Source organism: Leishmania infantum, chromosome 36 (assembly GCF_000002875.2).
Source record: "Leishmania infantum JPCM5 genome chromosome 36".
In the NCBI taxonomy this organism is placed as follows: Eukaryota; Euglenozoa; class Kinetoplastea; order Trypanosomatida; family Trypanosomatidae; genus Leishmania; species Leishmania infantum.
In genome coordinates, this window is record NC_009420.2 from 2,580,645 (window position 1) to 2,595,540 (window position 14,896).

Sequence of the window (14,896 nt, forward strand, 5' to 3'; positions counted from 1 at the left end):
GGAACTTGATCGCGTCGAAGGGGTGGCTGGAGGCTGCCTGCATCACTCCGCCCACGGTGCCTCCCACGAAACGACAGAGGATGAACAGGTGGTCTTTGGAAAGGTCACCGTGAGACGGCGAGGCCGCCGACGCGGCCGCCATCGCGATGAAAGACGCGCAATCACAGCCGTGCAAAGTGTCTTGTTAGACAGCGCTGCGCGGAGCACCCAGTACAAGCGGAGGAGCAGTACGAGCGCACACGCACGGGCAGCGACTCGGTGCGCCGGATGAGAGATGACAAGAGATGAAGAGAAAGAGGATAAAGACTGCGCCAGCGTGACTTAGCCTGTGAAGTTCGCGCGGAAATCAGCGGTGCACGAATGAGCGCCGCCGATGGAGCAGCCGCACCTCCGGTAAGCCACGACGATTCATGTGAAAGCAGAGGTGCGGAAGGTGATACAAGGAGGAGTTGAGAAATTGTAGGGAAGGGAGATGGCACCGCAACAGTCAAATGCTTTCTAGCTTGCATGCCGTCGACAACGTGTAGCCGCCGCCGCACAGAGCCTCCACGCGCTACATCGGACGCCAGCAGCATACCTTCGGGCGTGGCCACAAAAAAAAAGCGAGAGTGCGTGAGCAAGATCAAGAGAGAGAAAGAGAGAGACGGCACCCGTTGCTTTCACCGCAGCATCACTGATCGACGACACCTATGCTTCCCTTTTGCGCTGCTGAGTTCACCCACATGTGTTTTATTCTTATGTTGTTGAGTAACATCGACATCGAAACCGAACTACCCACGCACGCGCGTCACAGCAAATCGCTCCTCCCGACGCGCCACGGTCATTCGATCCGTCATGAGAACTACTGTACATGAAAGGAGTACGAACGGAAAGGAAGTCAGACAATGTCAAAAGCGCTTGTGTTGACAGTGTCCAGGAAAGGGCAAGGGTGTTGCGGGTGCGGGGAAGGGGGAGAGGCTACCACGATGGGGATGATGAGTGGTCGCGGTGGAGAGAGGCACACACCTCCGAAGAGAGCGCAGCATATCTTGAAGAGGCCGAGGAAGCGAGAAGAGGGTAGGAGGGCAGAACATCCACAGCAAAGAGCGCCACAAACTCTGCGTGCGTGTAGGTAATGCTCTTCCCACGTGCTTGACTCAGTGAGGGGGTGGGGGCAAAGGGTCGGGGCGCGGAGAGGCGAGTGCCAAAGAAACCGGCGAAAACGGCAGGTACGCTGAACACGTTGTCCAGCAGTGCCGTTTCGGCTCTCATTGTTCTCTCGTCGCTGTTGCTCGCACTGCGTGTCACGACGCACAGCAACCGCAGGGATAGGGAGGAACAACAGTGGCGATGCTACCGTGCGCCTACATGCGCCCCAACGGCGGTGGTGATCCGCTACTTGCGCTTGAGGAATTGCCGGCGGCGGAAGAGGTCCGCATGGTTGAGCATTTTGCGCCCCATTGGCGAGGCGCAGACCTCCTCGAAGGAGCACGTCGCTGCGGTGCCGAAGAGAAGCCGCAAATTCATTTTGCTACAGGGGTCTGGTTGGTCCATCAGACGCGCATTTGTCGCCTTGAGGTGGCACAGAGCGTCCATCTCATCCAAGGAGACGCGGCCCTCTGCGCCGGGTGCGGAGAGAACATGGAAAGCCTTTTGAGCGCCACGGATCGGCTGCGGGTCGGCACACAAGAAGCCGAGCAGTATGTGCGGTTGAAGAATCTGGTTGGCGGCGTCGTGGAACGTGCACCACAAAATGCGCATGTAGGCCTCCACAAGCGCTTCATCGAGGTAGTGGTCCAAGAAGAACGACTTTTCGAAGAACTGCTCCTCGGTGAGCCCGCAAACCCCGAGGGCAGCACGCGTCTTCAGCAGGTCCTGCAGCGACATCTCGCGAATGCCTCGCTGCGCCGTGGCGGATGTCGGCGTCCTTGCCGTAGTGGCCGGTGTGACCCAGAAGAGTAAGTGCACAATGACATCACGCCAGTCTACAAAACCGGTGCGCTGTGAATCGAAGGTGCTAAAGAGCTCCTCGCGAGTCTTTCGTGTCATGTGCGCCGTGTCCAGACCGATAACCGCGGCCTCAGCGTAGTCGTCGTCCTCTACGAGAAGCATAAAGTCGAAGTGGCTCAGCTGGTAGTCGGGCGCGACGCAGCGGAACTGCTGGGCGAGCTCGAGGAGTCGCACCGCCGTCAGCCCGGGGTGAACCATGAGCTGCGGATCCGTCAGCTTGGCAAAGAGCGGCACGTCTGTGAGGAAGCTGCGGCGCTCCTCACTTGTGGAGCCGATCTTCGTTGGCATTGGCGACGTGCAGCCCACCGCTTCGGCGGTGCTGCCAGCGTTCTTTGAAGCACACGGAGGCCTCTCTCCGAGCACAGCAAAGGTGGTGCAGCCCAGGTGCATCGCGGGGCTCTTTTTCTCCGCCTCCACACACTCACGCAAAACGTACACGGCCGTGTTTGCGGCAGCGGCCTCTCGTGCCATCACGTCTAAGAGGCTCGCCTCCATTCGTGTGCGCATCTTCTTTGCGTGCGCCTCCGCCTCCTTCAGCAACATTCGCCCACAAGAGTGAATCGCCGCCACCCGCGAGGTGGCGGCGACCCTTTCCGCTTCCATGAAGCCGTAACACTTGGCTGCGGCGATGGCGAAGATGGAGGTGGGTGGTGCAGGGCTGTTGACCGCGCTGCCGCTGCCGCCACTGACGCCACTGCCGGCGCGCTTTGGTGTCTTCCCATGCGCATCCACGACGGCCTTCAGCTTATCCGTGATAGAGGAGAAGCCGTTCAGCACCCCCTGCGCCACCTCCGCAAGCTGGTCCTCAGCGATCTTCTCATTCGGCTCGTCGGCTACCTTATGCGACTTCTTCGTTGACGTCACTCGCTTCTCCTTGGTTGATTTTACGCCCGGCGAAACCGACGGCGAAGTGTCCCCGGCGGCGCTGGTCGATTGCGTCGGCCGGTCTGGGGTGTTCATCGACGTCAGCGGTATGTCCACCTCGACATCGTCGAACCCCAGAGGCTCACCTGTGACAGCGCCGAGAAAGAAGGAGAAAAGGTGCATCGCGAAGAAGTATCGATCCGCCTCGGCCTGTAAGAGGCGGGTGAATGCCTGACACACAAGCGTCTGCCAGCCCCCCATGAAGCTTGCCGCGCTGGTCAAGGTGTCAAGCAAGCCCCTCGCCTCGCTGTCGCGTAAGGCGATGCACCTGTGCAGTGCCTCGTCCAGCGCGTCTAGGGAGAGATGCAGCTCCGCCTTGCACGCTGGCGGTACACGCATGGAGGCCGGCAGCGAGTCGAAGCACCGCTGGAAGCGGTTCAGGATGGCCTGCTTGTCGTCCGGTCGCTTCCAGTATAAAGCCATTTGCGACTCTACGCTCGTGTAGTAGCGGAGAAAGAGCTGCACCAGGTGCGTCATGCTGCTCCAGGTGCCGGCGTAGGAGCCCTCGTAGAGGTCCGTGAAATTCGCCAGAGCCTTTAAGATGACGCCCGCTGCAGCGGCGCTCAGCGTGGTCGCCGACGAGCCGGACGTCTTCGCCACGGTGGCTTGGAGGGCTGGCGGGATCGGGGCGCCTTTCTCGGTGTAGAGCTCGATGAGCCGCAGCCGCTCCGCTTCCCGGGCAGCCTTCTGCGACTGCCACGTCGTCTCCAACTCGCTCAGCCGAGCAGCGGAAGCGTCGTGCTCGTGGAGCAGCTGTCGGCTAATGCGAAAGTGGGAGATGATTTGATCCACCGCCTCCAGCGCCTCCTTTTGCACGCCGTCGGCTGGGCCGTCGCCCGCCAGTTCGTAGACCCGGGCAAAGGTGGGCCGCTCTGACTGCTGCGCCAACCATCGGCGTGTGGCACCCCACCCCTCCATGTGGTGAAAGACAGCTTCATGCAGCTCCACCGACGACGTATCGAGGCGACACAGCGGCATCATGTAGGGCAGCCGCTCTTGGGGCGGTGGATTGTAGGTGAGGTGGTACCTCGCGCCTGTCTCGCAGTCCGTGCGCAGCCCTGCAAAGCGGTGAAACACCTCCTCCGGGGCACAGCTGATGTGCAGCACACCGGAGAGCACCGTAGGGAGGGAGGCGAGCTCACGTTCAGCCCGCGCCACAAACGCGCGCTCCGCCTCTTGGGCGGCCTCCGTGTTCTCCACCTCCGGTAGCTCCGCAGGGGGAAGGGCGGCGAGATCCACCTTCTTGAGGGGCCGCGCCTTTGGCTCCGGCTTCGCGGGCATGTCGTACTCCGAAGAGGGATGATCGGGCAGACGCAAAAGGAGAGGAAGATCCCCTGCCGTCGCCTCCTCGTCTGCCGCGCTGCCGCCGCCACCGACTAGAGCAGTCAATGACAGGCCCCATCGCTGCGCAACCTTGAGGTACGGGTGCAGCAGCGGATTGCTGAGTCGCTGCGCCAGCATCTTGTAAGCGTCGACGGAGCGGACAACACCCTCGAGTAGAACGGCGTCATATGGCAAAGCCTCACGTGCGTTTCGCAGCTCCGTCAGCTGCAGACACAGCAGATCCATCATGAGCTCCACGCTCACGGCGCCGCCGTCCAAAAGCGTCTCTTGCAGGCAGCGCCCGAGTTCAGCCCAGTCATCGGCGCCTTCCTCCTCTTTCTCCATCACGTCTGAAGAGGCGACTTGCAGGGCGCGCTGCACCAGCGTCTCGTCTGAGATGCACAGGAGGCGGTATTTCGACTTCAAAAAGTTGGTCAAGAGACTCTTGCCGCTGTACTTGGGGCCATCTACTACCAAGATGGGCACCGAGCACAGACAATGCACCTGCGCCAGCGGTGGCTTGGGTTGCTGCTGCACGTAACAGAACTCTAGCAGAGCAAGAAATGCGGGGCTCGACTGAGCATACGGGCTGCCGTGGAAGATGTGGTGAAACGCCTCCCGCACGGCTGAAACAGCGACGTCGTCGGCCGAGCTCAGCCGCCGCAGCGTCGCCTCCACCGAAAACGCTGCGAGCAGCGTTGTGCCTGCGTGGTCGAGGTGGTTCTCCTCTAGTTCACTCAAGCACTGCGCAGCGTGTCCCATCATGTCTTCCAATGTTGCCTGCACCGCAGCGTTTCGGTCGGCAAGCAGCTGAGCGGCGTACCGCGCGTTCAAGTCCACCCATCGTGCCTGATCGGTCTCCTCCACGCTGCGCTGCTCATCCACCTCTCGCTGATGCATGCGTTCAAGGAAGGCGACGTCGCGCAACTGTTTCTGTTTCTTGGCAGACTCGATATCGAGCTGGCGGGTAATGGAGCGCTCGCACACCTTCGACCAGCAGGCTGCAGTGCTTCGAAGCGTGAGCATCACCCTCTCCTCCGCGGTGGAGCGGCGATCACTGTGGAAGCGAACGTCTCTCAGAAAGCAACTGCGGGCATGCGCGATGCGCGTTTTGAGGAGGTCATCTTGGTATTCGTTGCGCAGCTTGCGACGGCATTCACGGCTGTTGCGATCCTCCTCGCGTGCCTGCGCGATAGAGGCGCGGTAGTCGTCCTCGACGCTCATATGCCCAGTGCGTCCCCCCACCCCTGAAAGTACGTGCGCGTAGGCTGGGTGTGGGTGCGGCTACTAGGGTGGAGAGAACGGTGGCCACAGACACACGAGTACAGCGTTTTCTTCCCTCCAGTACGCAGTGCGAAGCCAAGAGGAGAAACACAACCGCAACAGCACAGTGCAGCGACGATGGTGGCCGGCGCGGCACAATTATGATGAGAGTTCGGCGACAGGGCACGCGGGGTGGAAGAGCGAAGCAAGAGAAGGGATGGGTGCGTTCAGGGGGAGAGAAAAGAGGGAGCAGGTACGCACGAATGGATAAGATGAGAACCTGTGCAGCGGGGTCGCACGAGCGGCGCTGTCCGCCTTCATGATGGCCGCAGGTAAGACGTTGACTGTGTTGGCGTGCGCGCGCGTGTTTGCGTCTGGCGTAGTTGACAGGGCCCGGCGAGCCTCTACTTGGTTTTGTCCTTCTTCTTTCTTGGGCTCCCGCCTCCGTACACCTGCAGACGCGCGCACACGTCTTTACATGGTCCACAAACACAAAAACGAAGACAATATCGGCACATGCATATGCGCACGCGTGCACGCGTGCCGTCACGCTGCGCATGAGCGCCAGGTACACGCTCGAAGGGGCCACGTGCATTTTTTCGAGAACAGGCGGACAGGCGACAAAGAGGAAAGAAACCGGTAGCGGGCTTCCTGCAAGATGCGCCGTAACATGAAGCCGAAGAAACGGCCCATGCCTCAGCAGCTAGCTCAGAGATTGCGACTCCACGGCTGGGCACCCTTCGGCGCAGGCTTCGTAACGTTGATGCGCCGCATCGCCTGATTGTACTCGTTGTAAGTCTTGAAGAAATTAAGAACGGGGTGGCGCGCCTGCCGCCAATGTAGACGGCCCTGCCTCCACAGCCGCAAATCCACTGTCAAGCGCTTGCATGACGGGTGGAACAGATATGCGAAGAGCATTGGCGTGACGTAGCGACAGGTGTCCGAGATAAAGGCCCAGGCCCAGTTCTCACCGGTGAAGATGGCCTCCGCCTTCATGATTTTCTGCTCCACTACGAAGTAGGCCGTGCCCTTGCGGTGCGGGTCATCCACGAACTGGTTACGTGCTGCGCCCACCACCTCCAGCGCATGCTGAATCTCCTGAACGTCATCGACTTGCGACTCCAAAATACGTTTCTGCCGCGTGTCGTACACGCGCTTCTGAACACCGTACATGACGCGATCAGAGTAGCGCTGCCGCTTGTAGTACTTGGGAAACACCATTGTCCGAGTGCAGCGGTAAAACCCATAAAGGTGCACCAGCGCAATAGGATAGCAGGCGTACGGTATAAGCATTGAGTACAGGAAGGCACGGATGGGTGGTATCACCATGCCAAAGTCGATATAGCCGAGGCGATCGCGCGTGCGGCTGCGCGTGTGCAGCGGCTCTTCCCAGAGGTCGGTCAGGAGGAGGCCGTGAAGCGTCCAAGTGGTATCCGCAGAGGCCTGCGGCCTCCACGCCGGGCCACCCGTGCGCTCCGGGAAGTGCGCGGCCAACGACGGCAAGGAAGAAGTGGGGGAGCTGGATGCCATGATTGCGGCGCCTCTCTCACTCTGTGGGGGATGGGGGTCTGTGTGAGCGCACGGGTTGTTGAGCGTCGCAAAACGGACACCTACAGAAGAGACAAGGGCCAGCTTCCGAGTATATGGACAGAGAAAAGAGGACGAAACCGATGCTGTCTGCGGACAACCTCGCACCGATTCCGTTGCCATCTAGCCAACAACGCCATTGCGAGATATCCAGAGAGAGGCCGTGGCGTCGTCTAGGCCGCCCGCCTTCGCGCAAGCACGGTAGAAAGGCGGAAACAGAGAGCAGGCAGGGGCTGCGCGCGCCTGGCGACTCACCGCCGTGAGGCAAGTGTCCAGCTGCTAGCAGATTAGAACACCTAAAATGGACGACTGTGGCTGCATATCTTGCTTTAATGCAGCTCTGCTCTGCACTTCATCTACGCCTCCGCCGCACACACGTAAGACACACAGACACGTTCCGACAGGCACGCATATTTGTGAGCATCTGTGACTTTGATGTCATCCTTGAGGGCTGGGCAAAAAGGCAATCGCTTCCACTCCGGAAGCGCACGCATCGAGGAGACCCTGGCTCAGTCTTTTCTGTTCGCCAACTCGTCAAACCCTCCACCGAGAATGATCTAAGCTCATCTCGACATGACTTCCCTACAACCCATCGCGTGGTGCCGAGCAGCGCTAGACACGCGGGCGCCCCACACAGCACCCTGCGCCGACGCGGCCACCCGAGCACGGTCTCTGCCTCAGCCCCAAGCCCGCCCACCCACCCCCCAGGTCGCCTCACGGGTCGCTCCCGCTGTGCTGGTCGCCACCTGGCGCACCCCTCTCTCTCTCTCACTGTCTGGGGGGTAGCTCAGGCTCCCATCACACCAGCGGCCAGTGAGGCGGCCCAAGGAGGTACGTACGAGCCACGCGGGCACGCTTGCCTTCTATCCTAGGCATGGCACAAGCGTGCCCACGACCGCAGCTCGCTGCGACGCAGCGCCATCCACGGCATCAACGCCGGCATATCAGCACCGCTGAATCGCTCTCACCTCCACCCCCACGCCGTGGGGGTACTTTTGAGCCTGTCACCACCACATGCAGCTGTGCGTTCGCGGGGACATACGGGGGGAGGGGGAGGGGGTCTGCAGGGCTGGCCCACAGATGAGGCGCTGGACCCTGAGATGCTGCGCTCCTCTGCCGCCCGCCTTCAGGGTGAAATTGACTGAGAGCAACAGAAGAGCGCACCGACGGTGAAATACAAAAAAAGACTGCAGTGATGGAAAGCACAGGAAGGGTGACGGCAAATCAGAGGTCGTACACGCACACGTCTGTGCGTGCAGCGGCACTGAGCAAGCGCTGGCGCACTTCAGAAAAGGGGCGAGGCAAAACTCACCCGATACTTGCCGTTGTCATCAAAGGAAACGATAGGCTGGAGAGAGGGAGCTGTGGAAAGAGGAGTGGGTGCCCCGTTTTCGCTAGGGGGGGGGTGCACACCTCACCGTCGGTTTATTCGACACACACACAGGAAGGGAAGGACAGGAAAGACGCAGAGAGGAGGGAGAGGGAATCGCACGAGAAAAGGGTAGATAGGAGGGACTGTGCAGTGGGAGAGCGCCATCCACGGACTGCCGCCGCGCGCACGGCACCGCATGCTGCGGTAGGCGCCTCGTGCATATTTCAGGCATTGAACAGAAACTGTGTGTGCCCAAGCGTGCTGCTTCTCTTTTTCCCAGTTCACCCCTCAGCCCAGACGATGACCGGCCACCTCACCGTGGTAGCCGGGTCCAGTATCCACGCTCTGTGGGGAGTTCAAGCGCCTGCACAACATGCTCTCGGGCACAGCTGCGGGACCTTGGTGCCGGTGGGCTGGTCGAAGCTGGTGTTGTGCCGAAGAGACTTGCGGCCGTGATCACCAGTGTACCAGGTCACTACGAATCGCGTCACCAGTTCAACAGATACGCTACTTGGCGAGTCTCTGACTTCGACATCAGGCCACATGGTGAAAAACGCACACAAGCACTATGCACACGCGCGCATGCCGAGCACCGCTGGCATGTGGTGTGCCGCATCCGACCGAGGCACGCGGCCGTCAGGAGAGCGCGAGTGATGAGCGAGAAAGGCGCGAAGACATCCACACCGAGGAGCACCACGGTGCACGTGCACGCGCTGTGCGGCACCTCCTTCATCCGACCAGGTGGGCTGATGAGGCGCACATGCCGGCAGCATCACGAGAGCACCCTCGAGTCCTGCAGGCGCCGGGGTGGAGAGCGGCCGCACCACATTGCGGAATGCCACGGCTCCAGGCCCCTCAGGGCGAGGCATGGCATACAGGCAGGGTGTGCAGGGTCTCAGAGGGAGCCTGGCCTGAGGCTGGCCAACCTCCTCCCTGAGCTCACCCGGCATGCGCCCGGACCACCACCCCGCTGCTCCACGCACGACAGATGCCCACCGCCACCACCCTCGAGCCGGACTGCGCACGCGGCCCACGTGGGTCAATGCGCGCAGTGGGCCCGGGCCCGTCTGGCGCCGATCACGCAGCACGTACGTGAAAGAAGGGACGAGGACGGGCACGAAGTGCCCGCAAGGTGCATGGCCCGACTCGGCAGCAGGGACGGCTCGCCCTACACGACGAGGATGCAGCCGTGGCGCAGCAGAAAGCAGGTGAGCGGTGGTGGCTTATGCATCTATCAGCGAACGTGCTCGTCGGGGGCTACGGGCGCACGGTGAAGAATGCAGGAAATAGAAAAATCGATCTCAGTCGTGCCACGTTGCACCAATGCTCTTCGCCATGAAGGCGTACATGTCGGACGTCTCGGCGATGATCTTGCTCGTGGGCTTGCCAAAGCCGTGACCTGCGGCCACCTCCACACGCGCCAGGAAGGGACCACCCAGCTCCGGGTTCGTGTGCTGCAGCGTGGCCACGTACTTGAGCGAATGCAGCGGCACCACGCGATCATCATGGTCACCGGTCACCACTAGGATGGCTGGGTATTTGACGCCGGGGCGCACATTGTGGATGGGGCTGTACTTCTCCAGTACCCTGAAGTCCTCCTCCTCATCTGGGTTGCCGTAGTCGGAGATCCAAGCATGGCCGATGGTGAACTTGTGAAACTTGAACATGTCAAGGACGCCTACTTGGCACACGACGCACGAGAACTCGTCAGGGGCCTGATTGGCGCAGGCAGCGACGAGGAGGCCGCCGTTGGAGCCGCCCATGATGGCCGTCGTGGCAGGGGAGCCAATTTTGTTGCTGTGGAGGTATTTGGCGGCGGAGACAAAATCGGTGAAACAGTTTTGCTTCTTCGTAAGGCGCCCGGCGTCGTGCCACAACTGGCCGTACTCGTTGCCGCCGCGAATGTTCGGAATGGCGAGAACGCCGCCGAGGTTCTGTAGAAAGACGATGCGCGACGGGCTGAAGCTGGGGGTCAGCGAAATGCCGAAACCACCGTAGCCGTAAAGCATGACCGGTGAGTGGGGGGACAAGGACCCCTTCTTGTGCACGATGAACATCGGAATCTTCGTGCCATCAGCAGATTGGTAAAAGTGCTGCACAGTGACGTAGTCTTCGACGTTGAGACCGTTCACTACGTCGTCCTTGTAGACAGTCAGCGAGCCCTGCGGGTTGTTGATGTCCATGACATAGGAGCGACCGGGCAACATGAACGAGGAGACCTTGAAGGAGACAAAGTCCTTCTTATAGTCAGAAAATAAGGACGTGATGGTGCCGAGCGGCAGATCCAATTTCTTCATCTCCGCCGCCCCGTGCAGCTTGCGGTAGTACATCACGTCCTTGACGTCCTCGAGGTACACAACGATCAGTGTGTCCTTCACAAGCGCAGCACGGTTCAGCACTGACTCCTGCTCAGCGACGACATCCTTTTCCTCGGTCGTTTCAAGGTTAATGGAAACGATCTTTTTGCGCGAAGCACCCTTGGTGCTCGTCATGTAAAACATCTTGCCTTCGTTGCCGACATAGATGTACTGGGCGACGAACGTGTTTACCACCTTCACGAACTCCAGCGGCCTCTTCAGCTCCTCGTAGGTGGTGGGCAGCTTTGCAATCCAAATAAGGTTGTTCGGATCACACCCGTTCATGACGCGGATGACGAGGTACTCGTGGTCGTCCGTCACCTCGGCCGCTAAGATCCACTGGGGATGCTCGGGCACCTGCAGAATGAGCAAATCCTCCGACTGCGCAGTCCCGACCTTGTGGAAGCACACGTAGTGATTCTGCGCCGAGTCCGTCTCGGCGCCCTTGTCGACGTCCTCGCTGAGCTCGGGATAGCGCTGGTAGAAGAAGCCGTCATTTTTCCACCACGAGATGCCCGAAAACTTCGCCCAGTTCAACTTGTCGGGAAGTTGTTCCCCCGTCTCCGCGTTGAGTACCTGGATGTACTGCCAGTCGCTTCCCTTGTCGCTCAGGCTGTAGGCAAACAGCTCCTCGTTCTCGCTCCAAGCGTGGGCCTTGAGAGCAGTGGTGCCGTCGGCGCTGAGAGTGTTCGGGTCGAGAAAGACAGTCGGATTGTCGTCCTTGAGAGACGTCGCCTGCATGATGACGCTCTGGTTTTGCAGGCCAGTGTTGTACTGATAGTAATACTTGCCAGCGTGCAGACTCGGGTTACTTGTGCGCGCGTAGTTGAGCATCGCCGTCACTCGCTCCACTATCTTGTCTCGGACCTCGTTGGAGGACTTCATGTACGCATCGAATGCCTCGTTTTGCTGCCGCACGAACTCCTTCGTCTCGGCATTACATGGGTCCTCGAGGTAGTCGTACGGCTCCGGGATTGTGCGGCCGTGCAGCTGGTAGGTCGTAGCCGCACGGCGGACGACGGGGTAGAGGGACTTCATGACTGGGTTCTGCCTTGTGTGCGGAAGCTCCTGGCGAAGAGATCGACAACGAGGTCAGAAGCACGACCAGCGAGAGAGAGAGAGAGAGGCAGGGCAGCTAACAGAAAACGAGGGACTTTTAACAGGCCCAGGATGCAGGAAGCAAAACAGAATGGTAGCTGAGAAACAGAACACCTGCAGTGATGTGTGTTCTCACATGCACGCACGCGTGCGTGTGTGTGTGTGTGTGTCGGCATCATACCGCAGGTAGTGGCGGGGGCGGGAGGGAGGAGAGAGAAGGGAGACCTCAGAGAGGCGGAGCGAGAATGCAGAGAAGACAATTAGGCGATGGCAGCGGCGATGCCATCCACAAAGGGACGCCTCTGGGAAAATCATTCATGTACACCTAGACAGCTGCAGCATGACAAAGGAAAAGCTTCCACAGAATACCGCCGCTCAGGCGCGTTCTGGGGCCATGTCCCTTTGGCATGGACAGGGGCAGCGAATGAAGTGCTTCCCGCAGGCGTCCGCACCAACGCGTGGTGCCGAGTAGGGCGCGACGCGCAACCTGCGGGCAGCCACACCGGGTGATGGCCAGGACGTAGAGGAAGAGAGATGCACTACAAAGGTGACGCGGAGATGCGCGATACCGACACAACGCGGTACCACCCTGTCGCACAGTGCTTCTGCTGTGAGGGAGATTGGTAAACATGCGTTACTACGAGGTGTGCCTACTAGAGAGAGAAAAAAAAAGCATAAACAACAAAGACCTAAGAGAAAAACCCGAGATCCTTGTTAGACGGCGACAAGAAGGCACGCGTGTTTTGGCGTGCTCACGGGAGCGGGGGTATCGGAGTTGGGGTGGCAGAGAACAGAAGCCGCGATGTCAACAGCGACAGAAACACGCTCGATCGACAACAGAATCCCTTCCGCTCTCTCCTCCCCGCTCTTCTCTCTCGATCTGGCACCGCCTACTTCACCTGCCGCGGCCACAGATGCCAGCGAGAACAAGGAGCGACGCGTGCGTCGGGGTACGTCGACGGGTAAAAGGGACTTGCCGTGGCTGCGGCAAGCATGCGAAGTAGCTACGCGCGCAGAAACGAAAAAAAAAAGACAAGTACGCGGACCCAGACGTCCCTCCGTACACGGCTTTCGGCTCGCCCTGTGGTCGCCATGCGCGTCACTGCGGGAGGAGGCGGGGAGGTCATCAAACCCCGAGACCAATCCACGGAAAGGCATGCTGTACTTAAACGCCGTTCTTGAGCTCCTCGGCATCGTACAGGGAAAGGCTGTCGAGGTACTTGCGCAGCACCTCTGTCTCGATGTTGTCCTCCCATGTCGTCTTGGACAAACGCGGAGGCGGGATGTTGGTGTAATCGGCCTCGCCCGACGCCTGCGTCTCCTTCGTGCGGCCGACGGCCTCGTTAACGTACGTTCCCTGCACATCCACGGCAAAGCCCTCCACAATGGAGCGATCCACCATCACCTTCGGCACCAGCGTGTAGCCGGCGAATTGCTTGTTGTCCTTCACAACCTGCTCCGCAACTCGCTTTGCCTTGTCCACCAGGGCCCGGTCCTGCTCCTTACCAGGGGCGACGTAGATCTTGGCCGTCACGCGCTTCATCTTGGCGTTGACGTAGGTCTCGTACACCTCCGCGACATCCGGGAGCAGGTCTAGCATGCCGTTGCTCTGCATCCACTCGAGAGTGAAGGTAGTCGGGGCGGAGAGCGACTTGAACTCCTTCACCTCACTCACCACCACGGTACGCTGCCAGAAGACAGGCAGCTTCGGGATGGCGGCAGCGATGGTCTGGAAGTCTTTCAGAATGGTATCAAAGCTGCCCTTCGGCTCCACCGCCTTGTACAGGAACTTGGCGAACGTGACAGAGTCGCTGGGGACAATATTGGCGGGGAACTGCGCGCGCTCAAAGTCGCTAGCGTAGAGCTTCTTCAGCTCCTCCGACGGGGTGTAGAAGCGCGCCGTCGTGGCAAACGGCACGCACATGGAGAGACGGCGGAACATTACTTTTTTATCGCTCGTAAACGGGCAATCGGCAAGGCGAACACTCACAGCGACGTGGCGGAGGAGGGGCCGTGGAAGGAAGCGTCGGAACAGAGGGCAACTCTGTGCTGCACAAAAACGATCACGATACAAACGTGAAGCTTCGTTCGCTGCTCTGATGCCGGGCCAAGACGTGAGAGGCGGTTAACAAGGGAAAAGCAGATGAAGAGGGAAAACCGAAAAGGGTGAAGCAGACGGTGGGAGAGGCAACTCAACGTAGGCGATACCAAAGGCAAGCGGAACAGGAGGAGAAGTTGTTAACCTTGTCGCATCGGCAAAGGGGCGAGGGTAAGCACACCCCCTCCCCACAGAGGGAGCGTGCGTGCATGACGTACATGCATGTCCAAACAAACGGCATGCGACCGCGTCCCGTAGAGTGGTCGTCGGCGGCTCGACGACAGACCGTCAATCGAACTCGTCGCCAATACGCTCCTCCTCTCCCTTTGCGTGGGGGAAGGGCAAACACTGGAAAAACGGGCCTGTTCATGTCACGCAGCCTTTTTTTCGATTGTATGCTTCTTCTGCTTACGAAGCAACAGAGCGCAGACCACCTCCCACTCCCTCACCAGCCCGACGCACCCCTCCGCAGAAAGAAGCTAAGAGTGGCCGTGTAGCCGTCCGCCACCACGCTGGATACACATGTGCATGCCAAAGCCCTTTTTTCTCACCGCTTTTTTTGTTCCGCAATAGAACACGAGTTCCACTCCACGCTACAGCCGCCCTGCCACAGGCCCATCGCGTGGTGCCGAGCAGCGCTAGACACGCGGGCGCCCCACACAGCATCCTGCGCCGACGCGGCCACCCGAGCACGGTCTCTGCCTCAGCCCCAAGCCCGCCCACCCACCCCCCAGGTCGCCTCACGGGTCGCTCCCGCTGTGCTGGTCGCCACCTGGCGCACCCCTCTCTCTCACTGTCTGGGGGGTAGCTCAGGCTCCCATCACACCAGCGGCCAGTGAGGCGGCCCAAGGAGGTACGTGCGAGCCACGCGGGCACGCTTGCCTT

At 60.2% G+C, this 14,896-nt stretch overlaps 4 protein-coding genes across 4 annotated transcripts; all 4 read right to left on the reverse strand.

Moving 5' to 3' along the window:
• Positions 1 to 1,374: 1,374 nt before the first annotated feature.
• Positions 1,375 to 5,460, reverse strand: LINJ_36_7040 (conserved hypothetical protein; the record flags this gene model as incomplete). The annotated part of the gene is made up of 1 exon (XM_003392808.1): positions 1,375 to 5,460. The coding sequence occupies one exon, from the start codon at positions 5,458 to 5,460 to the stop codon at positions 1,375 to 1,377; it is 4,086 nt and encodes a 1,361-aa protein (XP_003392856.1).
• Positions 5,461 to 6,207: 747 nt separating this feature from the next.
• On the reverse strand, positions 6,208 to 7,029 carry LINJ_36_7050 (conserved hypothetical protein; the record flags this gene model as incomplete). The annotated part of the gene is made up of 1 exon (XM_003392809.1): positions 6,208 to 7,029. One exon carries the CDS (start codon positions 7,027 to 7,029, stop codon positions 6,208 to 6,210), a length of 822 nt encoding a protein of 273 aa, XP_003392857.1.
• A 2,730-nt stretch (positions 7,030 to 9,759) lies between these two features.
• Positions 9,760 to 11,853, reverse strand: LINJ_36_7060 (putative prolyl oligopeptidase; the record flags this gene model as incomplete). The annotated part of the gene is made up of 1 exon (XM_001469347.1): positions 9,760 to 11,853. The coding sequence occupies one exon, from the start codon at positions 11,851 to 11,853 to the stop codon at positions 9,760 to 9,762; it is 2,094 nt and encodes a 697-aa protein (XP_001469384.1).
• Positions 11,854 to 13,078: 1,225 nt separating this feature from the next.
• On the reverse strand, positions 13,079 to 13,855 carry LINJ_36_7070 (conserved hypothetical protein; the record flags this gene model as incomplete). The annotated part of the gene is made up of 1 exon (XM_001469348.1): positions 13,079 to 13,855. The coding sequence occupies one exon, from the start codon at positions 13,853 to 13,855 to the stop codon at positions 13,079 to 13,081; it is 777 nt and encodes a 258-aa protein (XP_001469385.1).
• Between the last annotated feature and the right edge of the window lie 1,041 nt (positions 13,856 to 14,896).